The 27,800-nt window shown below is 38.4% G+C and overlaps 1 protein-coding gene across 2 annotated transcripts; it reads right to left on the bottom strand.

The window, feature by feature from the left end:
• Window positions 1-1,685: 1,685 nt before the first annotated feature.
• ddc (dopa decarboxylase) lies at window positions 1,686-27,800 on the bottom strand. 2 transcript variants are annotated; one of them, XM_040012774.1, is made up of 14 exons: window positions 26,947-27,800; window positions 18,194-18,401; window positions 17,814-17,927; window positions 17,588-17,707; window positions 14,711-14,845; window positions 13,387-13,530; window positions 12,760-12,826; window positions 12,391-12,485; window positions 10,930-10,997; window positions 6,307-6,383; window positions 5,485-5,504; window positions 5,301-5,399; window positions 3,441-3,542; window positions 1,686-3,182 (listed from the first exon to the last, which is right to left on the bottom strand). In XM_040012774.1, the coding sequence occupies exons 2-14, from the start codon at window positions 18,392-18,394 to the stop codon at window positions 2,982-2,984; spliced, it is 1,443 nt and encodes a 480-aa protein (XP_039868708.1). In that variant the 5' UTR covers window positions 18,395-18,401; window positions 26,947-27,800; the 3' UTR covers window positions 1,686-2,981. The 2 variants fall into 2 exon arrangements, with proteins under 2 accessions (XP_039868708.1, XP_039868709.1); XM_040012775.1 differs by lacking the exon at window positions 26,947-27,800 and adding an exon at window positions 24,216-24,581.

The following is a 27,800-nucleotide window of genomic DNA, read 5'->3' as shown; positions in this document are numbered from 1 at the left end:
AAAGGGCCTAACAATAATGGAGAGAAACCCTCCAACAATCAGACAACTCCCTTTGGTCAAGCACTTGCTCATAGTGTGGAGGAAAATCTCCCTTTGAACAGGAAGAAACCTCCAGCAGAACCAGGCTCAGGGACAGGCAGCCATCTATTAGGACTGAATGGTGCTGAGCAAAGAAGAAAACCAAGTGTCCAGTCTTTCTCCCAGATCCAACCTGGGAGCTATTTCCACAGAAGAAGAACCTAAAAGCTGAAGGCTCTACAACATTTTTAAACCATTACTCCTGTGTAGCTGTCAGAAATACTGATCATGTGTCTGTTGGCATCTCCTTGTGGCCAAACTGCAAAATGCATGTCCAGAAACATTTGTAATGCTTGAAGCAAAACTCTCTCTCTCTCTCTTTTTTTTTTTTTTTTTTACACATGTACACTCAGGAGGAGCAGCAATAAAGCTGCCAGCAAAATTATTGTAAAATCCCCAACTAAGAGTCAGTAAAATATGTGCTTCCATCCCCTTCACCCCAACTGCTCAAATAAATGTTTAATTATAATTGCAAGGCCTTATAAAAGCATCTGAGGACCGAGACAATCACTCAGACAAGTCAGCAACTGTGATAACATAAAAGCAGCCTACAAAGGATTTCAAAGAAGAACGCAATCTTTGCTTTTATCTCAGTATGAAGTTGATTCAAGCCTGATTTTCCCCCTTCAATATTTAAGATGGTCACTTCATTACCAGGGGAACGACATTTTCTGTTAAACTGACACAATGATAACAAATAAAAATGCTGATTAAAGTAAAGAAGTAAAAGTAAAGAATTAATAAATAATTCACTGAAGACAAAAGAATATTCATAAAAAAAACCTTTGCATTATCCTCTCTGTAGATAAAGAGTTAACATTTCACTCAAGTCAAGTGAGTGCCTGGTGGAAGCACATTTTTTATTCATAAAGTCTATACAGGTGAAGTTCTCTATTGTAAGCACTAGAAGTAAGACCTCTCAAATAGCATTGTTATGTCTCGTGTCTCCTATCATCATGATTTACAATTTTAACTGAACAGACACACCATGTGACCTTTTTCTCTTTGGCATTTTCCAAAGCAGCCGTATCATTTTTAAAGAGAAGTCTTCCTCTACAACTGTTGCTGTGTCATAGTTGCCTGTAGAATTTATATTTATATTTTTGAAGCAAGCAAATGAACTGGCCAATAATACTGACGAGTAATCAGGGACTAAGAAGTAACATCTAATACTGAATCCTCATTTGTATTTATAGAAGGCCGGCCTTTGTCCTCAGGGATTAAGATGCTCAGAGGAGGCTGATTTGCAAGACATGCTGTTTGTGTGTGTGTGTGTGTGTGTGTGTGTGTGTGTGTGTGTGTGTGTTGAGCAACAACAACAGTGCCATTTCTGGACTGCTGGCAGGTCAGTTTATCCACTCACTCTTTTCATGGCATTTGGAATAGCTGCAGAACATTGCTCAGCATTGTCCTGTTGAAATAGCTTACCTTCCCTAAAGAAGACGTCACCTGGAGGGCAGCATGTATTGCTCCTAAAGCTGTATATATAATTAAGTATAGTCACACATGTGCATGTTATCCAGGTCATGTGCCAAAATGCACTCCATACCATCAAAAAATCAGATTGTATTTTAAACCTTGAAAGAGGATTGAAAAGTGACACCATGCAGACTACAGCAGACTTTATTCAAAGAAACCACATCACTCCATGCAGCACAGTCTAGCCAATGAGGAAACACTTGGGTCAGACACCGCCACTGATGTTAGCACAATCATCTGAAATTACAGCAATGCGTGGTGATGCTAGAACACAGATTTCTAAATCCCCTAAAGGGCAGGTGTAAAGGATCAGGTTAGTGCAAAACTATAATGGTTTGGCAGGGGATGTAGTTACATTTGATCATTCTGAAAATTTGTCTGAGATCTCCAGGTTTTAAAAATATATAACAGGACAGTAAAGTGTGGAATCTAAAGCATCCTATATTTCTGGTACATTCAAATCAAAGACAAATGCCAAATCAGTGATACAGAGAAAAAAGTGAGCAAATATTTAATAAATTTGCATAATTTAGGTTTTAAATGTTCATCTTAATATTATTTTTCTGTCTGAGCACAGAAATGTAATGAAATTTAGTTTATTTGAATGTACAAAAAAGCCCCAAAGGAGCATAATTTCACTTTAAGCCCACTGACAGTAACTGAGTGATTGTCTTGTACTGCTGTTGGGGAATACTGGCCAGCTGTCATAAGACACAATATGAATCAATAACATATAATCAGCCCTAATCTGCCATTATATATTAAAAAATACTACTTTTGCAAATTAGTTAATAAATAACTTAATCACTAGGATATTATATTAGAAATCTTTAGCCTGACACTTCATGAAGCCCTCCATGTATCACGCATATATTCATTTGGAAGCAGTTTCTGACTGAGCACCTAAAAAAAAAAAGTTGCAGACAAACACTGAGTCAGAAATTCACAAAGTGCGCAATACATTCTTTGCAAAACTCAAAAATAATTTAGCCTCAATTCAACCACACAAAACACTGAATTTACCCCCAAACAAGTTTTACACACAGAAGACACAGAAGCGGCATAGACAAGTGCACTGTGACGTGGACAATAACGTGATTAGTGATCCGTGAGAGACAACATGGAGTCAACAGAGGGAGAAAATGCAGATATAAAATGTTATTTTTGGAAGTCTACATATGTTTTTGTTGTTTTTGTCATAATTAGTAGATACATAAATATACAATAATTTGCGACAATGTAATATTTACCACTGTTAACTCGACTGGATTCTTTGCTGCAGACAGAAGGAGAACTGCCTGTTAGACAAATTACTCCACATTCCCTTTATGACATTTTACATCTGCAAAACTCCATCAAACTTCAGTCACAACTTTGGTTATCATTCAGGGATCGGAGTGGACGACCCCTTTTCCAGCGTTTTTTTAATGACTGGCCTCCTGCAGAAGCTCAAATGTCAGCTGCGTGATGTGCTGCCATGCTTGCTGGATGTGATGTGACTCAGTAGTGCGTGCACAGATGGCAAAGCGCAGGACAAAGCGGCCTGAGAGCTGACAAGGCACCAGATGGATCTCTCTGCTCTTGGTGATCCTTTTCAGCAACTCTTGGTTCAGTTCATTGGAGCCCTGAGAGGACAAAGCAAGGAAGAATTACACCAGCTAGGCTTTGTGTCATGACTACTTAATAATTAGGTGACTGGATTAAAGTAATCACAGTCTTGACAGTCAAATTCCCATAGACAGGGAGCTCTGATATGCATTTTCTAGCTTTTCTAAATAATGCCCTCGGTGTTATTGAACCTTTGAGGTTTCTAGGGGACTTTTTTACTTTTTGTGACCACTGCAGAGATCAGATCATAGAGCTGTACCGTTGGGTGCTGTTACCTTGAGCCTGAAGCAGACCAGTCCCAGGACAACTTCAGCACAGATCTCAAACCTCTTGTCTGCTCGCACCAGACTCTCAAACTCCTTGGCCAGGGCCACTTGCTGTAACAGAGGATGTGAATTATTCATAAATATTTCATGAAATGTAAAAGATTTATTGTACATGCAAATAAAAGTGCAGTTTTTTTAAACCAATAATTTTTTAAGCATTTGCTTTAAAAAAAAATCCTTCACCTGCAAACAATATTAGCTGTAATTGGCATTATTTTCCACTAGATGCCAGTGTGGTTTGTTACGTAGCCTCGTGCTTTAGGATTGGAAGACTTTTTTTCTTGTCATTCTTAATTAAAACCTTTCTATTTTCTTAGAGCATCACTGCTTACTGTGAAGTAAATGCATTCATCTGATTAAACAAGCATGCAGTGTGATATTTCACATTTTAGAAGAGACAATTCCTGGTGAGCTCAAATCAGACAAGTTCAAAATTTGTACTCAGCACCCATGAAATGGCCTTTATCAAAGTCTGCTCTGAAAATGTCATCTTCCTCATACTGATTTTTCTAAACATGGTACTTATCAAAGATGTTCCTAAAGTACAATTTATCCACTTAAGATCAAAGACTCTGCTGATGCATGCTGAAACGTGCGCCAATACAGTTATCCCGGTTATATCATTGATCTTCCACTCAACTTTTCCAACTGGTAAATAAAGCCAAACCTCTGGCATAACAATTGGTTGACCGTCATCTTGTTTCTTAAATCCCAGCAGATAATCCAGTATCACTGTATTTGATTACAAGCTAAACTCCAGTGACCTCACTTCCTGTCCTACTGCTGACTGTATGCCAGGCAGAACTTTTCATACATATTATTCATATTTTGCGGTTTCAGATGGCTGCAGGGATCGATTCTGCTCCTGTCACTTTATTTGAAATGGAGCGTAAACACAAAACAGGCTGATTTGATTGACAGAGCAGACTGGAAGAAGAGAGAGCGAGTCAGACAGGGATCATGCATCAAAAAGAAAAGATGAAAAGAAAAGGCATGTGCAGGGTTGGGAAAGGAAATGTAGTTTTAAATAGAAGATACATGCCAGACATATATGACTGCAGGGCTAATTATGCTGATGAAGAGATAGAAGAGGAGGGAGGGCAATGGCAGGACATTAGTGGTAAGGAGGATTAGGAGCAAAGAGTTCTAGGAAGCAGGAAGGCTGAGGCATTTCCCATAAAGGCATATATGATTTCCTGAAGTGGTTTTTTTTTCTTTTGGAAGTGACTGAGATGTAGAGAAGTGGTGTGTGACAGATAAATGGAGGTGAAACAGCAAAGTGAGACTGATACCACTGGCACCACTGTTGGTACAAGGTTAATCTTTTTACTACATGGAGGATAAGAAACGCAGGTTAGCAGGGTTACAAAGCCTGAATTAGCACTAACACACTGCTACTTCTTAAAGTAATTGATCTGTTATTTACATCAGCTCTCACACATTATGGGGAATAATTGTCAGTAATCCCTGCACAGCTAAATGAATGGAATATGTGAAATCCATCCATGCTCTTCTGCTTTAGGGTCACGGGGGTGCTGCAGCCTATCCCACCTGTCATAGGGTGAGAAGGTTCAGACCCAGAACCTTCCTGCTGTAAGGTGACAGTGCTGACCACAGCACCACTGCACCATCCACATATGAAAGCATATATTTGAATAACCTCAAATTTAATGTGTAACAGGCAAATAAATGATCCTATTACTTCAAATTTTGACCACAAATGCCACAAATTTGAAGAAACGCTTCACATCCCCAGGAACAGGTACATTTGCCGATACTGAGTGAGAGATCATTTTCCTGCGTGTTTACCTTGCGTATATGAGCTTGCAGACCTTTGAGCCCATACATGCGAAAGACAAACCACATCTTCAGTGAGCGAAATCTCCTTCCCAGTGGGATCTGCCAGTGCTGCAGGCCAGAATTGGATAAGGAGAGAAGTTATTACCACAATGTTCAAATCATGATTATTAATCATGATAATAATTCATCTTACCCGATAATCTGTGACCAGTCCTGTTGATAGAAAAACAGATAATGTTGTCCATTACATGTGCACAGTCTCAATTTTAAATAAAACCCCTTTAAACTACTCGTGTCAGCCAGCCTGCTTCCTGGGTAATAAGAATCATAAGTGCAGTCAGTGCATTTCGAATCACAGACTAAATGCGTTTTGCACAAACAGAATAGGCGAAAATGGCATTTTATAAGATTATGAGATTTTATAAGATACAAGATCTGTATTTTCTGAATGTAAAGCAACACACCACAGATTACAACTTGCATCGACTTAACAAAGCTCCAACATTAAAACAACCCTTTTAAATTCAAAATGTATCTTCTATAACAGCTGCTTTTTGCTATTATCTTAGCGTACTGTTGATTGTCCAGGTGTTGCTGTCACTGCGCTCAGCGCCTCTATCTCACTAATCACAGGTAGCTCATCTCTGCAGAATAGATGTCTGTGTTAGCCTGGACTAATAACCACTAATTAGATTGAAGAGTCCAGAGTGCATGAGCATACGCTTTTGTAAGGTGCTTCACAGCGGTGGGAGGCACTGCAGCTCTCAGTCTTTCTCTCTGTCTGCTTGACAAGTAAATTACAGTGAAAATCTGAGACCATCTGCAGGCTATAGGAGAATTTGCACAGACACACAAAGTAGAAGCAGACAAAATTGTTGTATAGGAAATTCCCTGATTATATCTTTATAGTTTTTGTTTTTATTCAAGTCTCCAAGACAGGACAATAGTTTACCAATGGAATTTGGACATAAATACTGTCGACTTCTAAAAGGATATCAGTGAAAACTATAACTACCTGATTCCTGGTTTTCATGTTTCAGGTAAAGTGGTTCCATTTTAAAGGCTCCAATGATGTCTGCTCTCTCCTTCACCCTGTGGACAAAAACGTCTTAATATGGCATTAAGCTCTAAGAAAAATGTCCAAAAATTTAAAACTTGTACATCAAAATTGAGTGTTTTACTTTATTCGTGGGGGTTAGCCACGAAAGATTTTTAGGGAAATTCCACCTCTTTTCAACCAATGAGTTGCAAAGTGAATATATGGTATAGAAATAATATTTAAACACTTTATTAAAACTTAATAAATGACCTTTTGGCTTTAGACCTGTATTTTTAAGGAAATCAGCATATGCTTTATGAAACAGGCTAGTCTGCTCTAGTTTTTGCATAGTTTGGAAATGAGTTATGGTTCATTATCCTGTAGGAGGAAACTGTCTCCAGTTGAGCAGTTTCAGAGTACAGGATGGTACCGTGATGTGATCAATTTCCTTCTGCTATCATATTTTCTCTTTTAATCTTATTAAGTGAATTTCTCAAGCATTTATCCATTTATTTTATTTTGTGTTGTAAAAAAAAAAAACCCCATAACATCTAATATTAATATTTTCATTTGTAACTTCAACATCCTGATAATGCCTGTCGGCCTTTGTTTTGCTGTTATGATTTAGTGAGACTGAGAATTTAAGACCTGTTAAGTGTCTGTTTTTGAAACATGAGACTCTGATGCACTTGTCCAGTTGCTCCGCTGTGCACCTGAATGTCCCACTTCTCCTTCTATTCTGGTTAGAGGCAGGTCCTCAGTTTTATTTAGACATCACTGTCTGGCATCTTAATGTGTTGATATAATTGACAAAATTCATTAGACTATTCATCTGGTGAATAAGTGTTACTAGAATGCTGAAGTGATAGTTACTGAAAAAAACCTCTGTATTTCTACACACTTACACTTAATTAGATCCATTTTTATATAATAATAATAATAATAATAATAATAATATTTACCTATATATTCTATACCCAAATGTGAGCCAGCACACTGGACTTCTCTGAAAATGAAGAAATTGATCAAGCATAACATTTGATCACTATTTTTTTTTCTTCAGGAATTCTAGTGAATAACTAAAAAAATATATGTATAATGTGATTTCCTATTTTTCATCTATTATTAAAATAGTTCATTTGAAAATTCATGGATAACAACATTATCTATATTGAATAGAAAAAATATAATTGTGATTAAAGTGCTTGTGCATACTGGTAGATTAACCATTACAGAAACAGTGGTAATTACCACTGCTGTGTATTTAGGGGAGCTTTGTGATCGGGTGGTTTGCACATTTGTGTAGCACCAGAAATCCCAAATTTTCTCACCACCATGTAAAATGCTCCTATTAGCCCATACTTGACTTGTTCGTCCTCCAGATAAGCAGTTTACTGTACAGGGTGGGCCATTTATATGGATACACCGTAATAACATTGGAATGGTTGGTGATATTAAAGTCCTGTTTGTGGCACATTAGTATATGTGAGGGGGCAAACTCCTCAAGATGGGTGGTGACCATGGTGCCCATTTAGAAGTCGGCCATCTTGGATACAACTTTTGTTTTTTCAATAGGAAGAGGGCCATGTGACACATCAAACTTATTGGTAATGTCACAAGAAAAACAATGGTGTGCTTGGTTTCAACATAACGTTATTCTTTTATGAGTTATTTACAAGTTTCTCTTTGTTCACAGCCATTGACATGTCGAAGAGTTTAACACGTGAGGAGCGGATCGAAATTGTGTTGATATCTGGTGAACGCAGTAACCGGGTCATTGCAGCAGATTGCAATGCAAGACACCCGAGACCCCCCATCTCCCATGCTACAGTCAGCAAACTGCTTGCTAAGTTTCGTGAAACTGGTTCAGTGTTGGATTTGCCAAAATGTGGACGCAAGAAAACTGTCACTAATGAAGAAACATCAGTGGCTGTCCTAGCTTCATTCAGCAAGAGCCCACAGCGTAGCACTTGCCGCATGTCACTGGAGAGTGGCATTAGTCGAACATCCCTTCGGCAGACCCTTACAAACTCCAGCTACTGCAGCATCTCAACGAGGATGACCCAGATCGGCGCACAGAATTTGCAGAATGAACAAAACAAAAATTGGAACAGAACCCTCAGTTCACGCAGAAGATTTTGTTCAGTGATGAGGCAAACTTTTATGTGAATGGTGAAGTCAACAAACAAAACCACCGCTATTGGTCTGACACTAACCCACACTGGATGGATCCCTCCAAGACTGTTGGAACAACAAAAGTGATGGTTTGGTGTGGTATATGGGGTACAATGATAGTGGGTACATTCTTCATCAATGGAAACCTCAAGGCCACTGGATATTTGAACTTGCTACATGATGATGTGTTTCCCTCTTTATGCACTGAAGCTGGCACGTTCCCTGAGTTTTTCCAGCAAGATGGTGCACCACCACATTATGGGTGCCAGGTCCGAGCATTCCTAGATGAACAGTTTCCTGGAAAGTGGATTGGTCATCGTGGGCCAGTTGAATGGCCCCAAGGTCTTCCAATCTGACCCCCTTAGACTTTTATCTTTGGGGTCATCTGAAGGCAATTGTCTATGGTGTGAAGATACGAGATGTGCAGCACCTGAAACTACGGATACTGGATGCCTGTGCTGGCATTTCTCCTGCGGTGTTGCTATCAGTGTGTGAAGAGTGGGAGAAGAGGGTTGCATTGACAATCCAACACAATGGGCAGCACATTGAACACATTTTATAAGTGGTCAGAAACTTGTAAGAAAGAATAAAGTTATGTTGAAACCAAGCACACCATTGTTTTTCTTGTGACATTACCAATAAGTTTGATGTGTCACATGGCCCTCTTCCTATTGAAAAAACAAAAGTTGTATCCAAGATGGCCGACTTCTAAATGGGCACCATGGTCACCACCCATCTTGAGGAGTTTGCCCCCTCACATATACTAATGTGCCACAAACAGGACTTTAATATCACCAACCATTCCATTTTATTACGGTGTATCCATTAGACCCCATTTCTACAAAACTGCTCAAAGATGTCCTGCCATTAATTAATGCTTCAATCTTAGATATGATCAACCTATCTCTAATAATCGGCTATGTACCACAGGCCTTCAAGGTGGCTGTAGTTAAACCTTTACTCAAAAAGCCATCTCTAGACCCAGCTATCATAGCTAATTATAGGCCAATCTCCAACCTTCCTTTCATATCAAAAATCCTTGAAAGAGTAGTTGTCAAAACAGCTAACAGATCATCTGTGGAGGAATGGCTTATTAGAAGAGTTTCAGTCAGGTTTCAGAGCTCATCAAGATTAGGCTTAAAACTTTCCTTTTTGCTAAAGCATATAGTTAGGGCTGGACCAGGTGACCCTGAATCCTCCCTTAGTTATGCTGCAATAGACGTAGGCTGCCGGGGGATTCCCATGACGCATTGAGTTTTTCCTTTCCAGTCACCTTTCTCACTCACTATGTGTTAACAGACCTCTCTGCATTGAATCATATCTGTTATTAACCTCTGTCTCTCTTCTACAGCATGTCTTTATCCTGTTTTCCTTCTCCCACCCCAACCGGTCGCAGCAGATGGCCCCGCCCCTCCCTGAGCCTGGTTCTGCCGGAGGTTTCTTCCTGTTAAAAGGGAGTTTTTCCTTCCCACTGTCGCCAAAGCGCTTGCTCATAGGGGGTCATATGATTGTTGGGCTTTTCTCTGTATCTACTGTACAATATAAAGCGCCTTGAGGTGACCTTTGTTGTGATTTGGCGCTATATAAATAAAATTGAATTGAATTGAATTAAATGGCCCACCCTGTACATTTACCCCTGAGACCACTTTTATACCTTCTTTTTACATTTTCTGAGGGGTACCTCACATTTCTTAATGTAACTGTGCGCAACAGGGTTGCTCTTCCGTTTTTTTCTCTGGTGTTTTTAAACAGGAACTGCTCCTGTTTTCTTACAGCAACCTCGTATGCACTCTTTTTTAGTGTTGCCATGTTAATCTGAGGACAGCCTTATTATGCTAAGAATATAAGTTGAATTCCTGTGTTTTTAAAATAGTTCTAAACCTTCTACTCTTTTTAATAATTTCCATGATTATATAAATATGAGATTTTTGATGTGCCCTCAGGCATTTAAACCCTACACAGGACGCCTTTTTTGAATAAGGTCATTTCAATGATTTTAAACAACAGTATCAGACAACTAAAACATTAGGCTGTCTTATTGGTTATATTGTTATATTGTCAACAGTAAGAGAGTACGAGACAGGCGATGGAAAATGTTTTTTAAGATCCTCTTCCTCTAACCACATGTTGAGTTTCTAACTTTTTCCATCTTGTGAAACACATGTCTTGTTTTGTGGATGCTGACAGAAGAGGCAGGTGGAAGGCGTGAGTCTATTTTTACTGTGCAAATGACTGAGGTGTAGATGGATATCAGTAGTCATTGTTACTTCATGGGAGCATGTGTGAGGTGAACTTGAAAAGAAATTCTGGAACAAAACAAAACAGTACTGGATACTATAAATGGTGTGTGTAATGCTCCCTTTTTTAAATAATACTTATTTAACTATTGCTGCTGTCGTATCTGGTGTGTGTTAGACATCTTACCACATCGCGGAGCAGTCAAAGTTGACTAAAAGCCACTTGTGTGGGTTGAAGTTGAAAGAGTCTGCAAACTAAAATAAAAACCAAAAAGTTAGCCACAGTGTTGAATCTTTCACTCACATTTATAAAGATAAAAAAGAAATCAGCAGAATGTCAGTTTAATATTTGAGGCTCCGCTGAAGTTTGAACAAAGTGATCGGAGACCAAATAATCCTGTAAAAAATTTTTTTTTTTTGTACACGCTTTGTACATGCTTATTTAGTCTTACTAGTGCCAAGAAAATCCTATCACCAACATTATTATCTAGACAGAAGGTGTCACAGTGTATCTGAAATGCAAAAGAGGAAGATCCAGCCATCAAGCTCACAGAATACACTGGAAATAACCCTTTCCTGACAGGGTTCATTCAAAGAGAGACAAACCAGTCTTAATCTGCTCTCATCTTTTTGTTGGCTATCTTCTGTAATATCCTTTTCCCTACCTCCACAAATGCAATAAGACAGCGCAGAGAGACAATGTGATATAAACCCCTGTCTGACAGTTGCCATGCTGACTGATTCAAAGTGGGGGGTGGTTGCTTCCTCGTCCCCGTCATTCATATCCTAGCAACCATCACTTCAGCAGGGCTGCTCTCTCATCCAAAAAGGACCGGGCTTCCTCTTCATGCCCTCATCCAGTCATTTTCACTGACCTCATAATGCTTCAAAGTTATGCAGTAGAACTACGGTGCTATAAATGAAATCCAACTATTGTTACATGTGGCTTAAATACATTTTTTTTGTCAGTGACGTTTAAATAATATTAGAAATTCTAAAATGATGTGTTACAGGTGCAAACCCAAAATCAGCACTGGCAACAGCCACACTAAAAGAGAGGATGGAACAACAGCTGTTCCTTTTACAGTTAAGTCTGTTTTCTCTGTGTCTCCACCAACATTGTTTGAACTTGTGTGTCTAATAAACAGTGATATATAAAGGTCTAACGCTGCCTCAGGAAATTACTCTGTCCTTATCTCTGCGTCTCTGCACAGCTTGGGGAGCAACAGCTGCCTCGGCAGCCTCAAAAGGCAGATTGATGCTCAGCGGTTTATGCTGATTGTTCGGTCTAACACTCAGCCCTTCACGCTTCCTCCTTGACATTAACGTTATGCCCTTTTCAGACAGTATGCGGTTAGTGTTTGCTTTCCTAGATGCAACGGCCGATACTACATGTGCAATCTGGCAGAATAGGTTTAGCACCGCCTAAATTTCTGACCACAATTAAACCACATTAATCACACAGAACCACATTAGTCACTGTACCGGCAATGATTAGAGTTAAAATTGTGCCGTGCCACTTTTGTGTTGGAGGTTCTTGTAGCAATCGAGACTGTAGAACCTTCATGAAGGACTAAAACATTGCGGCTAAGATTAGTCAGGGTCTTAGTGCACTACATGAACATGACAACTTGTACGTTTTACTCACCTCAACACCGTTCAACAAAGGTCTAAATTCTGGACAGATGAATGCACTCCCAGCATACGCCGCATCAATGTGCATCCACATATTTTCCTCATTACCTGAACAAGAAAAGGAGACATTATAAATGTTTGTAAGACAGTTTGTCAGTATAGATAACTACTATCAAATATTCTGGACCATCATAAAAATGAACTGAGTTTATTCAGAAAACTGACTTTTTTGTTCTTTCTCAGCAAATTCATGAAGTGCATTTGGCATTTCTCTTCCTGGTATTATTAAATCAAAGCCACTCTCAATGTGCTTGTTAGGATTTATTTGTGTGCTACAAAACAGAAAAAAACGAGTGTGTGCGGCAGCGACTTGTTGACTCACATAAGGGTCCCAGCTCAGTGAGGTGATCAAAAGCACAAGAGGGAGTGGTGCCCAGCGTCGCACAGAACTGAAACATACAAATATTGGACACACCAAAGTGCCGTGTTTCCTGTGTTTCCAATTTGACTGTCACAACTGTAACACATTACATTTCAATAATTTTATCCAAGAAAACAAAATACAAGTCGGTGTTGCAGCTGCTGTAAGACATTGCTTTTATATCAATTTCTAAAACATAGATTAAAGATAGGTTATCACTTCTGACACAGCGATGATTCAGAGCTGCTGCCTTTTCTTTAATATTCACTGATAGTGATCTGTAGGTCCAGATGAGCCAGGGATTATTGTCCTTAACCGGATAGACATACATTATATTCAACAGAAACAATGTTATCCTTCAGCAGAAGCCTCAGGGTGCATACAGCTGCATCACAGGCTAATTGTATCATTGTGGCTAACAGCTGACAGACGTGTTGCTCAACTGCTTGTAAGCTTTAGTAGCAAAAGCAAAGCAATGACAAATGAGAATTTAATTCCAAACTGTTAAAATCTATATTTTTTGGTTGCCGTATGTGTCTTTCTGTGTGATAGTTAAGTAAATGCATGGGGAGTTTTGTCTTTTCCTACATAGAAAGGGATGAGTCCAGCTGCTTTGTCCTCCTCCACCATCTTCTTAAGCATTTCCTTTCTGACAGCATAACGGTTATCTGTGGGCACCTTCCTCATCATGACTGCTCCAATCAGAGCAGCACGCTCCACTGAAGAATGAGCCTTAGGACAAAAGAGATCCAGCTCAAGTGAGAACAACAATTCAATCAAGTTCTTGGAACACCTGCTCCTTTAAGTAGCTGCATAAAGCTGCCATGCAAACAGCTAAGTTCAACTTTATGGATACTAAATGATTTTATCTGATTATTATGCAGGCAAAAGGTCAGAGTAGGATTGTGCACATGTCAAGTCTCACAGCAATCAATTGCAGACAATCAACTTATTGAAACAAAGCGTTAATTTGTTCAATACGGAGCTGGTACAATGTTAAGTGGGGCTGAGTTCAAACAACAAAGTACTATAAACTGTACAGTATGAAGTCAAGTATCACTGTGTGACTCAAAGTATTTTAGTCAAAAGTAGTTGTGATGTAGTTTTATGCCATTTGATTCATGCTGTAAAATTTAAGTAACACAAACTAAAGATGAAGATTTCTTTTCTGTGCTTAATTTGTTTTTGGCTAACAGTGCACAATACTAAACGGCACAAATCAATCAATTTTGAATTACCTGCAGGAGATTATCACTAAACAGATAACTATTCACTGTGAAAAAGGCATATGTTGGATGGATTTGTTGCTCCTGAACAGGCAGTAGACAAAAATCGCCGATCTCGCTGTAAAGGTCGGTGTGGCCCTCGGGCGACTCCCTAACACAATCACAAAGTCAGCCTGGTATTAAACCTGATCCGAGCGCGCTACTGCCTGGCTGACCCTCTGTCTTCCTAAATTGCTGTTACTGACGTAACCGCTGCCGTCACATGGACTGCCGTTTAACTGAGTCTACTTAAAGAAAATCTGTGTTTGTAATGCATTTCATTTATCTTTATGTCACAGTTGCGTAACTTAATATATCTGCAGGTATATAGTTTTAAGCTGTTTTGAAATATAGCAAAGCTAATAACTTGCATGTGAACTTTAGATAAATGTAAACACTGTGACTATGGTTCTTCACAGTTGTAATAATAAACAAGTAAATGTTAAAGTGATGGAAAAAAAACTAAAATTTAAGTAAAGTTAGTCATTTTGAGATGAATTGTAGAATTAATGTAGAATTATGGACATGCATCAAGGCAAGTAATTGCATCGTTTATATGTAAGTAAAGTTGATAATTTTGATCACATCAGGAGTTTGCATCAAATAACAGAAGAAGAAGAATAGTAGAAAGTATATGTTGCTCTTACTTGGTCAGATGTGTATGCCACCAGCTTGGAAAGGATTTCAGACTCAGACTTTTTGGCATTGATCGTCTGGACCAGTCTGACTGCTTTACAGCGTGCAGCGAGCAAAGATATCAGGGTGGCCTCACTGGCAGTTCCCTGTTGAAGAATTAAGGAGGCTGTGAAGCAAAGCCTTGCTGCTGTGGATGTTATTTGACTGTAAAAAAAAAAAAAATCAGATGCTACATGGTTGCCAGTCAACGCCAGTCATCCTTTTGTTTACGATGGACTCTTGGAGCTTAATTATTGGTTTTTAAAGGCAGGGTTTCTGCAGGTGTTCTACAAATTGTCTAGAATGTTGCTGCTGTGTCACATTACTTCTATCCTCTTTGCACTGGTTCCCTTTAAAATTTAAGGTTCAGTTTAAGATTTTGTTGATCCGTTCCTTTGCTCTTAATAGTCCGAAGCCTCCCTTTATTATTGAACTACTTCGTCTGTAACTGTTAGATCTTAGATCAGCAGACCTGAGTTCAGGTTAAAGACAAAAGGAGAAGACAGCGCTTTTGTTTTGTTACTTCTTTTTTTTTTTTTGTGGCTCCCAAGTTGTGGAACTCACTTCCATTGGAGGCAAGATCAGTGAACACTGTTGATAAAAAGAAGCTGATGTCCTGTGCAGGATTGCCTTTCATTAGTTTTATTAATTTATATTATTTTAATTTTTGTATTGTTTTGTTTTTTAAGGACTTTGTGACTTTTGTTTTTTGAAAAGTGTGATATAAGTAAACTTTAATTCTTTACTTGTAAAAATTAGGCATTCAATTATTATTTATATTTCATTTTAGAATAATGAAAGCTATTAATAGAGATATGTTATGCATGTCTATATGCATTTCAATCTGAGATGTCTGTGGTCCCCTATGAAAATTATTTAATGATAAGGATTCTATTATATCTCTTTTGTTAATTAACTATGTCTGTATGAAACTTTGAGAAACTTTGTTTGATTAAACATGTAAGGTTTTTGTGCTGGTGGATAGTTCCTTTGACTGCATGACTCATGTCTTGACCAGAAAAAAAGAAATTTGGAAATTGTTGTTTGAAAATACTCATCAACCAGCCAGCTGATACAGTGGCAACTGTTGGAGCTGGATAATAATAAAGTGAAGCATGGCTTCTAAGGTTTGTGGAGTCATTTTCACAAGGAGATCAATGAAATGTTAAAATCACCCAATCAATAGGCACAAATCAGCAGAAAGAAATTACATCAGTGGTTTTTAATCAAACTTTTGTCACTGACTAACTCCAAGGGATGAGTGTGAGGCTTGAAAACTCGTGCTAGAGAGCTGGGTGGAAGGCTTGGTTGAATGTGATTTTAGGATTTTGGACATGCATATAGATCTGTAACCAGCTATAAGGACATCTGAAATGTGAAGATTTTGTAAATATAATAATAACAATGCAACCTTTCACCAGAAGCATATTGTAAGTATTTTCAGATGTGAAGGCGGGAAGCGCTAACCAATCACGACTCTGAGAGCTTGTGCAATGTAGTCATCATGAAGGAGTTTAAAGCTTTCTTCCTAGTCAGGTGGTAAAACTGGGTTTATGACTCTGTGTGTAGAAAGTTGCCTTTTTACTTTAAAAGGCTTTCAGAAAAAGGGCCCCTACTCCTCTGTAAACGAACAAACCATGTAACAAACTGTTTTATGAGGCGATGTGAAAATCCCATTAGACTTTGGGACCATATCTGGATGCACTGAGTATCCTGGTTTGTAAATATATCAAGAACTTTGAAATTCTTTGAAAAGCATGAGGACACAATGGGTTTTTCCAGCTTTCACACACCCGGCTGTACTAATAGGAAAATGTAGCCTTTTATTTTTCATGTAATTTTGATTCTACCTTTTATCAGCTGAAAAGAAGAACAGAAGCCAAGATGTAGTACTGCTAAAGATGAACTGTGTAGTTTCAAGAATTTAACATGTTTTTGAAATAAATGTATAATGGTCACACACACAAACATACACACACCTTTTTAAATTGAAGCCATTAGTCAATTAGCACATGTAATCTTTTTAAGTAGTATTTTTCTCTGTCATCATGATTCATACGGGGTAAAAAGGGAACTCTAAGGTCACCAGAGGTTTTTTTTTAACCATCCCACTTCCCCTTTGTGTTGGTATAAGGTTTATAATAATAGGTCTGCAACGTGCGGTCACAACACTCAATTAGCCTTGCTGCAGCGAGAAGAGCCCCATTCGTTGCCATAGTGAGCCGTGCTAAAACAGGAGAGAGGCAAGACAGAAACAAAAACACGATGAGCCAGATGAGCACGCACACAAAAAACACGCCCTCACACTCAGGTGGTCACAATAGAGGAGGCATGAAATGATCTGTCATCAGAGTGTGCTCTCATGCTCCACCATTCAACATCCCATTAACACACACATATATATATAGAGTGTATCCTCAGCTATTGCTTTCTGTATTTCTGTCAATGGAACACCAAACTAATGCTTAGCCTTTTTCCACACGAAACAATCCCAGCACCATCATTGTCATCTCTGCCTGCCTGTGGATGACACATTAAAAGGCAATTTCCTGCCAATTTTCTGCTGGATTGAACCAGACGGAGGCAGAGACAACAAATCAATAGCAAAAAAGCTGGTGATGAATATGAGCACAGGGGCAACCAGGTTATTTGTATACACATAAAGACTCTCAAAGTCAATCTGCCCCGAAACTTTTAAACAATAACATGTATAAAAGTGTCAGTTAGAGCCACTGATCTTCAAACTAGTGTTAAAATATGCAGAAGCTGGTTGGACTCCTTGATAGTGGTAGCCAACCAAGTGTTTGACCAAAGCACACATGCAATGAACACATACAAATGACCGTTACCTGAATGACACCACCTCCACGGCCATGTGTCCCAGCTATAAAACACTCGGGCAGCTGAAGCATCTTCCCAAGCCAATCTAACATCACTGTCTCTAGCTCGGTGCAGGCTGGGCTGGCAGCCTGAAACCACACGGCCAAAATGCAAATGAAAATGTCAAACACTTCAGATATGGACTAATTTCGAAATGCTGAGTCAGATACAGGAATACAGAAAGGTTTCAGTTACCCAGGAAAATCCAATGCAGCCAATAGCTCCACAGAGCATGTCGGCCACCATGGCAGGGTAAGAGGATGCTGCTGGAAAGTAAGCAAAGAAGTACGGGCTGTGCCAGTGGGTGACCTGGAAAAACACAAAACATAGTACAAGTGGTTATCTAAATGTATCTTATTCCTTATTTTGAACAGCTAATTGACCATCCTATTTGGCACAACAGAGTCCTAATATCCTGCAAACAACCCTTTTAAAAGCTGAAGCTTTAACCAGCAACCAGTTTCTACCAGATCATCTACTAAATTTAAACTGCTACACCAGAGTTGCCTGTACCTCAGAGATATCTAAATTACAAATTAATACATTTATACCCCCAAAATATATATAATATATACCCCTGGCATTATGACCCTCTCGACGTCTTTTATAATGTCCTCATAGCTTTCTGGCTCCAGTGGTGCCTCATTGGGGATTAAAGAGCGAAGATATCCTGGTTCCAGATCTGGGTAGACGGGTCGCTTCTCTATGTTTTCTAGGTAGTCGGCCACATAGTCTACCATCTCTTTGCCTCTGCGTCGAAATTCTGCTGCATCCATGGTACAACTGTAAGACAGCACAGACACTCATTACCTTTCAGTTTTTGTTGTTGCTTTGACTGCTTATAAATGATTTTGGTGTGTTTTAAGATTAAGATACTACAGAGTGGTACCAAATATTTAAAAGAGCAGCTATATTAGCACACAGAAGTTTGACCTTTGATCTTGCTGTAAGTAAGGTTTATGATGCTAAGTTATGTCTGGAGTTTTTGATCATGAGGCGTTTAAAATACATAAAAGCAGTTAAAAGTTACATTTAGTCACTCATTAATAAATACATATACACTCACACTCACTCAATCATATACACTTCATCACCTGTACTGGCTTAGACCCTCTTTTGATTTCATAACTGCATTAATTCTTTGAAGCACAGATTCAACAAGTTGCTGGAAACATTCCTCAAAAATTTTGTTGCGCGTGATTTTATTAAACACACGCGTGGGAAGATGTATACTGTAACAACATCAGCATAGATCTCTGCTAAAAAGCACACTTCAAAATGGTTTTAATATGTCAGGGTTCAGCCCTTTCTTGCGTCAGCGAAGAATATAACATGCATCAGTTACAGTTAATGATTGATTAACAGTTAATGATAGTTAGACAAGTTCCCATTATCAGCAACATTTTTACCATACATGGCTGTTTGTTTCAACCGTCTCCCCCTCCAGATGGTTCCTGATGACTTGTTCATTTCACGTTTATTTTAACACCTCTTGCATCAACTGTTACTATGCAGGCACAAATGCAGTTACCAGTAAAATGTATCTCTCACCTCTGACCTAGAACTTCATCTACAGTTAGTTGTGTCTGTAAGCGTGCTTGCCTTGGCCTTCTTGCGCTCTGGTCACCTTACACAATAGATCACCTGGACATTCACGCCAGACAAAGCTTATGACCCTCAAAAGGACTGAGCACCAACTCTTTATGAGCACATTTGCGAAAGTGTGTATAAAAATAGCTACAACTACAAGTTTTAATAAGGTGGCACTAATGCAAGCCATGTTAGCACTGATATATTTTCCTTTTAATTCCGCACACAAAACTTGATTAATCCTGGAGTCACGTAGCCACACTCATTCGGGTTTTTCTAATTGCTTTCTTCTTTTATTTTAGTCAGTTTATTGAGTTTTTCATAGCGAATAGTTCTTCCATTGAATAATTGTTACAGAGGTTTAGAGGCAAACAACATCCTGGCATCTGGATTTTTAACATGGGTCAGACATGGATCCCAGGTCCTTTCAAATAGCCTAATACAGCATTACTGGCCAGGATCACCTTAATGTGAGAGAATAAAGGACCTCCCCAATTCAGCATGTATACAGTAAACAGGTGAGGCTGGAGATTTCCTGTTTAATAGCATTAGTTATCTGGCCAGCAGAACTGTGAAAGCTTTTAAATTTAACAGGAGTGAAAGTAGCCTCAGTGAATAGGGCAGTCATGGCATTAGGAGTAACGTCGCTTCCAGTTAACGTGGAAGACATTTAAAAGATTTCAGACAAGAAATCATGGCCTTTTCGCATAGAGGAAACACAGTATCAAATATTTTGCGTGCTGAGCTTTAGCATAGGGAGCTTGATGTAGGATCTGACATGGGACAAGATTGTGTCTGTTCATTCTGACAGTAAAATGAGAAATTCCTTTTGTATTTATCCTGGCAGCCATGGAAAGATTTAGGAGTAAGTATTTCTATTTCTATTTATTTATTTATATAGCACTTTTAATAACAACAGTGGTGTTGACCAAAGTGCTGTACAAACATACAAATTACACAATAAAATAGCAATATCAATTAACATCAATGCCAAATAGCTAATAACAAGTGAATAAGTAAATAACGCTCATGCAGTATTAAAAGCCAGTGAGCAGAAATGTGTTTTAAGATAGGATTTAAAAAGGTTAAGGGTAGGAGCCTGTCTAATGTGGAGAGGCAAATCATTCCACAATTTAGACTGCACGACCGCAAATGCACGATCACCTCTAAGAACCAGGCTCGACCTTGGTGTGGCCAAGAGCAAAAGATCACCCGATCTAAGAGCTCTAGGGGGAATATAAGTCTGACTGATACCCTGGGGCCTGTCCATTCAGTGCTTTATAAGTCACCAATAAGATTTTATAATTGATTCAAAAATGTACAGGGAGCCAGTGAAGCGAAGATGAGCAGCAGCATTCTGGACCAGCTGGAGCCTTGCAAGACAAGTCTGACTAACGCCTAAATATAAAGAATTACAATAGTCCAGTTGGGATAGGATGACAGCATGAATTGCCCATTCTAGGTTTTTAAAACACAAAAAATATCTCAAAGTGGATAAAAGCCTCAGTTTAAAAAAAGACCGCTGTACAACTAAACTAATCTGTTTCTCAGAGGTGAACTTATTGTCAAATATAATCCCCAAATTTTTAGCATGCAATTTGATAAAAGGTTCTAAACTGCGAAAATTAAAATGTGAGGTTCTAGAATTGCAACTTGGTCCAAAAACAATCACTTCGGTTTTATTTTTGTTGAAATTGAGGAAATTAGAGGCCATCCAGACCTTAACTTCGCCAAGACACTGAAATAACGTTTCTAGGGAGGCAGAACTGTTTCTCTTTAGCTGAAGATAGATCTGAGTGTCGTCAGCATATGAATGAAAACTGATATTATATTTCCTGAAAATAAGACCCAGATGCAACATATAGATAGAGAAAAGAATTGGCCCCAGTACAGAACCTTGGGGAACACCACAAGTAAAAGGGGGCTGTGGAAGAGGTAAAATCTCCAATCTTCACTGAGAAAGTCCTATCAGAGAGGTATGACCTGAACCACTCTAATGGAGTGCCTTTGATGCCGCAGTGCTTCAACCGAGAGATCAAAATGCTATGGTCAACAGTATCAAATGCAGCGGTCAAATCCAAAAGCAGAAGCACAGCTGAATCGCCTGAGTCAGTGGCTCGTAAAAGATCGTTAAGAACTTTTAAAAGTGCAGTTTCAGTGCTATGAAAAGCTTTAAAACCAGACTGAAACTCTCGAGAACATTGTGACCATATAGAAAAGATTGCAGCTGAACAAATACAATCTTTTCTAAAAAAAAAAAAAATTGACTGAAAGGGGAGCTTTGAAATAGGCCTGAAGTTTGCAAGTACAGAGGATGAGAGATTAGGTTTTTTAAGCACTGGCTGCACAACAGCATGTTTAAAACAGGCTGGCACAACACCTGATTTAAGACCGCTATTAAAAATCGCTAAAATGTAAAGGGCTGTGAGGACAGATTGGACAAAAGTAACAAAAAGGTCATCTCCATACAGGGCCATGCAGATGACTCATGGTATTTCTGACTGTGCCAGGATCATAACAGGATCAGACAGTAACGCAAAGGGCTGCCTTGTAGAATGATATAAATGAAAATATTCAGAATTTGAGTCATTTCACTCAAAAGCTGCCTGAGAGGAAATGTATGGTAATATCACACATGAAACTAATTTTTCCCCAATCCCAATCTACTCTGTCAAACGCCTTCTCGGCATCCAGAAGAAGCATCCAGCTTTAATATGAATTGAAACTTCTAGTAGAGCAGTTGGAGAGGAGTTATAAACTATACTAATGACTTGTTTTTTTAATCAGTGAGATACAATCCTGGTTCAGAGTTTGAGGGAGTATGCCTGTATTAAAAGACCTGATAAACATCTCTAGCAGGAATGTGACCGCCTGCTTCCAAAAGGTTCAGCCTGGGCTTTCACAGCTTTGTGAAACCTCGACTGGTGTGACAGGACGCTCCAGTTCAGATTCTGATCCAGAGCAGGGGTGTTGAAACTGTTTCAAATGGCCTATAATCTATCGAACATATCTCTCTTGAATTAATTTTCTCTGTTTTCTTTGTGTTATTGTTGGGTCTCCATCTTACATTATAAAGCATGTAGTGATTTGGTGTATATAAATAAAATGGAATTGAATGACATCAAGTCAATTTGCACCTGAAAAAACATTCCTGTCACAATGTAAAAGCAAAAATCATTTTTTGGAAATTAGACCTTTATATATGCTTTATTTATCTACATAAAAGGTATCACTGACACTAAAAATGCCAAGGGCAGCAGAAATGGCACCAATAACATCCCAGTTTTATAAAGATTTTAATGCAGTCATAAAGACACTTTTATGCATAACCCTTTCTTAAATCCTGTTGACTACAGTCTATTTCCTAATATACGCAAAGACAGACATTAAAAAAAAAAACACTCAGAAACATCAGAAATTGGCACAAACCTGGCAGCACTGATAAAACCTGTCTAAAAAGGGATTTTTCATCACATTTGGGAGCAAGACCCACCTTTATGTCAGAAATGTGCTCCAAGAAGATTATAAACCTGCCAGCAGAATCAGAAATGCTTTTACCATGAACAAAAGGAGAAGCTCTACAGTATGTATAAGAAAAGCAACATCTGTTAATTTACTGGAAATCGATGAAAGATAAGCTTTCTCAATGCAGGTTCTTTTCAGTCTGTCTAGTATTATCTCTAAGATGAGTTTCCTGCAAGTATATGACAATCAAGGTGCTGTAAATACTAGAAATGCTAGATGGTGATTTCTTAAGCTGAGCCATAAAGAGACAAAGATTTCAACATGTGACCAGAACAATAAAAGGAAAAGACAAGAGAGAGGAAAAAAGGACAAAGACAAACAATTCTAAATATACAAGAGCACACTAAGCACAACAGAAGCATCCATACAATTATGTGTGTTACTTCTGCCTACAATAAACCAAAACAACCTGTAAACAACAGAAGAGACAGTGATGTCATTTTAAATTAAAAAAAGAAAAGTAACTTTTTTTTCAAGTAAACAGAATTTAAAAAAAAAAAAAATACTAGTAATTCAGCATCAGTATGCTTCAAGTAGAGCACTCCATATTATATCCAAGTCTGTGAACAGAGACAGCAGCAGCACAGCACATAACTGATGCTACATGCTGGAAATGTAGTTTTAAGTCACAATATTTAGGGGAGTTTTCGTATCTGCCAGAATAACAGCTACAAGTATTCCTTTTTCAATCCTGCTTAGTTTAAGATAAGATAAGATAAGATAAGATAAGATAACCTTTATTAGTCCCACACGTGGGAAATTTGTTTTGTCACAGCAGGAAGTGGACAGTGCAAAAGTTTTGAAGCAAAAATTAGAATACAATAAGAATAAATACAGTATACAACTGTACAGAATAGAATAAAATAAAATACTATATACAGTAGAATAAAATAGAATAAAATATACAATAAGATAAAAATAGAATACAAATGCTATATACAACTGAGTAAAAATACAACGATGCCAGAAATACGATGCTCAGTGTTTATACAAACACTGAGCCACAGTCGTTGAAAATGTGCATTGCTTGCACAACTTAAACAGCCCAAAAGCTCCATTTGCATTCACTGTATAGAGTACAGGCATGGTTTCATAACAGAGTGTCAGTTTCATAAATCTGCTCAAATCAAGCCACCATCAAGACTTCCTTGTTCGTGTTAACATTGAATTATTTCAACGCATTTAATTTCCATTTCACGTGTCTCACAGTAACAAGCAAACCTTTTGCAATAAATGAATAGAAGCACAAGAACACAAGCTTTAAAGACACCGTATTTGAACAGAAATGACTGTCAAACTGCTGATTCAGTGCCACAACAGCATATGAACATTGCCCCCTGAGCTTCACTACTGCTATCATTCAACAAGTGTTTCACCCTGCAAGTCTCTGTCCCTTGTTGAGATGACAAGTGAGTCCCTTATCCTTATCCCAAATAGGATTACACATGTTGCATGAATATGTGTGTGTGTCTGTATACTCACATCTACAGGTGAGCTTCAGCTTCAGCAGCGGTGTTTGGATAATGGATCTCTTCCTTTAGCGTCCACAAAGAGACCGACAGCTAGGCACGTGGTGAGTGTGTTTGTGTGTGTGTGTAAGCAGGACGAGAGACATTTGCTCCTTTTATCTTGCCACTTACCACCCTCATCCCACCAACCCCCACCAGACCAGCCAATGGGAATGGGGCTCATGGCCAACGTAAGAAAGACTGATTCACAAGGAGTTCCTGGAGCTGCTATTACCATGTCTCTACACACACATGTACATTGTATGCACTGTGTGCACGAGTGCAAACACACAAAAACGGGCACTCAGTCTTTTTACATATATTTTTACCACATCCTCTAAATGTACACAGATATAGACATAAAGACATAATTAGCACTAAAATAATGTGCACATAAAGATAAAATAAACAACTAATAACAAAAATAGTGTTAGTAATTTGTAATTTTATGATAACGCATTGTACTTTTGCACAGTTAGGAGGTACTTTTTTTTTTGTGACAAAGGAAAAGCCTAATGCATCCAATTTGAAACCACCACTAAATAAAGTGGTTGTTTACACAATTTCTTTGAAATCACACTGAAAAATATTATGTTTTTGTAAACCAGCCTGGTGTTGTTATTGTTTTCATTTTTGCTCATTATGAGCTGTCCATGTGTGTTACATATATGATGTGGAAATCAACCTGAAATAATTAGAATTCACTGTACGTTTATATGAAGTTGAATGAACTAGAGCACTCAAAGTGCTTTATGGTAAAAATGCTATTCTACTATTTCTATCTACTACATACAGTCAAATCTGTCAAAATGCTTTAATGCTATTACCACTAGTACTCTTTCTTTATAAAATGCATCCTGACGTAACAAAATGAGGTTCGAAATACTCAGAACCAGCATCCACATCTTGAAATAGAAGCCAAAATGTAAGCTAATGTGCAATAGCACTGAGGTAAGACAGGAGCTCCTACTTACTCTGGCAACATGTAATTCTCTATCAAAGCAGCAAATTATTATATTCGTCCTGATCACTGTGCTGGTGGGTATGATCACTCATTTCAGCAGATGTTAGTCATCAAAGTTAGATATTTTTGCATGCGTGACATTTTTGATTGATACACCTGGATTGAGGGAATTTACAATCCTCAGGCCAGAAATGTCAGAGTGTGTGTGTGTGAGTGAGTGAGTGTCAACATTTCTAGGTTGAATAAGCATTTAATTGTCCACAGTGAGTTTTTCAGTTCACCTTTTATTCATTTCAATCAAAAAGGGATTCTGGTATATCCGTTTTTCTTCTCCTTTTTTTCTCCTTTTCTTAATAGTTTCCTTTGAGAAAATGAGAACATTGCATTTTGCTTGTTAACTCAGTTCAGGAATTGCTATAATATTTCCCAGAGCAGGTGCTAACTACTGGACTACACCAAAGAACTTTCAATGCAATTTAGTATGCCAAACCCCCCACTGTAAATCAAGAGGGCGGCTCCACCTGGGTTCTTTCAGCTTCCCGAATGTGCACTATATTAACATTAAATGTGACTTTGGAATTCAAGGTACTAACCTATTTGATTTCCCCTTTTGTCACTTTTTTTTCTGAGCATTGAGGTTTGAGGTTCACTGCATGTTTGACTTTCCCCACTATGGCTCATGCACTTTCACTGGGCTGAACTTATAAGAACTTAACACAGAGTGTCTGTGTGTGAGTGAAAAAGATAACATTTCCTGTGACAGTGAAAGAGACCGTTTGACAGGTGGTGTCATCCAACCGTGTAAGGTAACAGAAAAGATGCTTATTTTACATTATTTATTCATCATTTGTCAATACACTGATTTTTTTTCCCCCCTCTTCAATATTTGTTAACGCACAGTCTAAATGAATGTTATTTACTTTTATATTAGGTAAGCAATCAATCTAAATGGTAAATGGCCTGCATTTGTATAGCGCTTTACACTACATTCAGTCATTCACCCATTCACACACACTGGCAATGGCAAGCTACATTGTAGCCACAGCTGCCCTGGGGCGCACTGACAGAGGTGAGGCTGCCGGACACTGGCGCCACCGGGCCCTCTGACCACCACCAGTAAGCAAACACGGGGTTAGTATCTTGCCCAAGGATATTTGGCATGCAGTCAGGAGGCAGCCCTGGATCAAACCACCGACCTTCTGATTAGTGGCTGACCTGCTCTGCCACCTGAGCTACAGCCTAAAGGCAATCTCAGCAAACTACATACACAGCAGTGTTGGGGAGTAACGGAATACATGTACCGCCGTTAAGTATTTAAAATACAAAATATGAGTAACTGTATTCCGTTACAGTTACCGTTTAAAAAGGTGGTATTTAGAATACAGTTACTTTGTTGAAATAAATGGATTACACGGCGGTATTTTCCTGTTTCATTTCCTGTCTCATTGAGTAACGTAACGGAATACGTTACAAAATACATTTTGGGGCATGTATTCTGTAATCTGTAGTGGAATACATTTTAAAAGTAACCTTCCCAACACTGATACACAGAAACACTCAATGCACAGACATAGCACCTCCTATATTAAAGTCTATTTAGAGCTGTAAGATTAAGAAGGTAGATGGAAAAACAAATACTGGTTCATAAAGTAATCCATTTCTTTCAGAGTTTCACAAATATTAAACTCTCTCCAGCAAAGTGTGCACAAAAAAGTTTTAAGCAAAAGTATAGGCAACTCACCTTGTGTCCGGATGTTATAAAAGTTTCTTTGGTTGCAGGCTGCGAAGCTGCAGACATGTTAATCTTTAAACTTTTTCTTTGCCCACAACAAAACTGAGCCTCAACACATGACTCACAATCCAAAGGGCGTGACAGATGGTGTCAAAGGGCAATTTCACGATGCCTTTAATGACAGCCCCGCAACTACCAACTTTTCTTAGCACCACTAACCACATATCACAAAGATTTATTCGGAGATTTTAATGTACTAAATCCTAAATCTATCAAATACTTCCAGGGACACTTTATTTGCTAGCTCTTGAGCTGGCTGTAGCACTGCACCATCTTCTGGAATAACCAAGTATTACACTTCATGGGTGAAAACACGAGGTTTTATGACATCACATTTTTAAAGTTTCCAGGAAGGCTTTCTACAAGATTTTGGCATGTGTCTGTGTGAATTTTTGCCCTGGAAGAAATTTTTGTTATAACAGAAGCCTCCTACTACAGGACCACACCCGAAATGAGGGAATACTTAAAGCCCCCAAGAATGGGTCGTTTTGTTTTATGCAAAAGGACTGAATGAAACACCCAAAATTAGTTATTAGTAGATGTGTCCATTTAGTGTATACAGCACTTGACTCAATTATCTGTTTTACCCAAAGTAGCAGATAGAATAGCTTTATAATTTGTTTTTCCACATTCAATTTAATGTACTGTGTTAGTCCCTCACAGAAACCTTCACTTGCTACTTTTAATAAGACGTATGAAAGGGAAGCTTCTCTGCATAAAGACAAACACTGTCTTTTTTTATATCAATGTATTAATGTTTTATTCTAATTACAATAAACAGAATATATCAGTCCCTTATTTGT

This window comes from Simochromis diagramma, unplaced genomic scaffold (assembly GCF_900408965.1).
Source record: "Simochromis diagramma unplaced genomic scaffold, fSimDia1.1 OVJJ01000618.1, whole genome shotgun sequence".
Taxonomy (NCBI): Eukaryota; Metazoa; Chordata; class Actinopteri; order Cichliformes; family Cichlidae; genus Simochromis; species Simochromis diagramma.
This window is presented reverse-complemented; position numbering and strand designations above follow the sequence as displayed.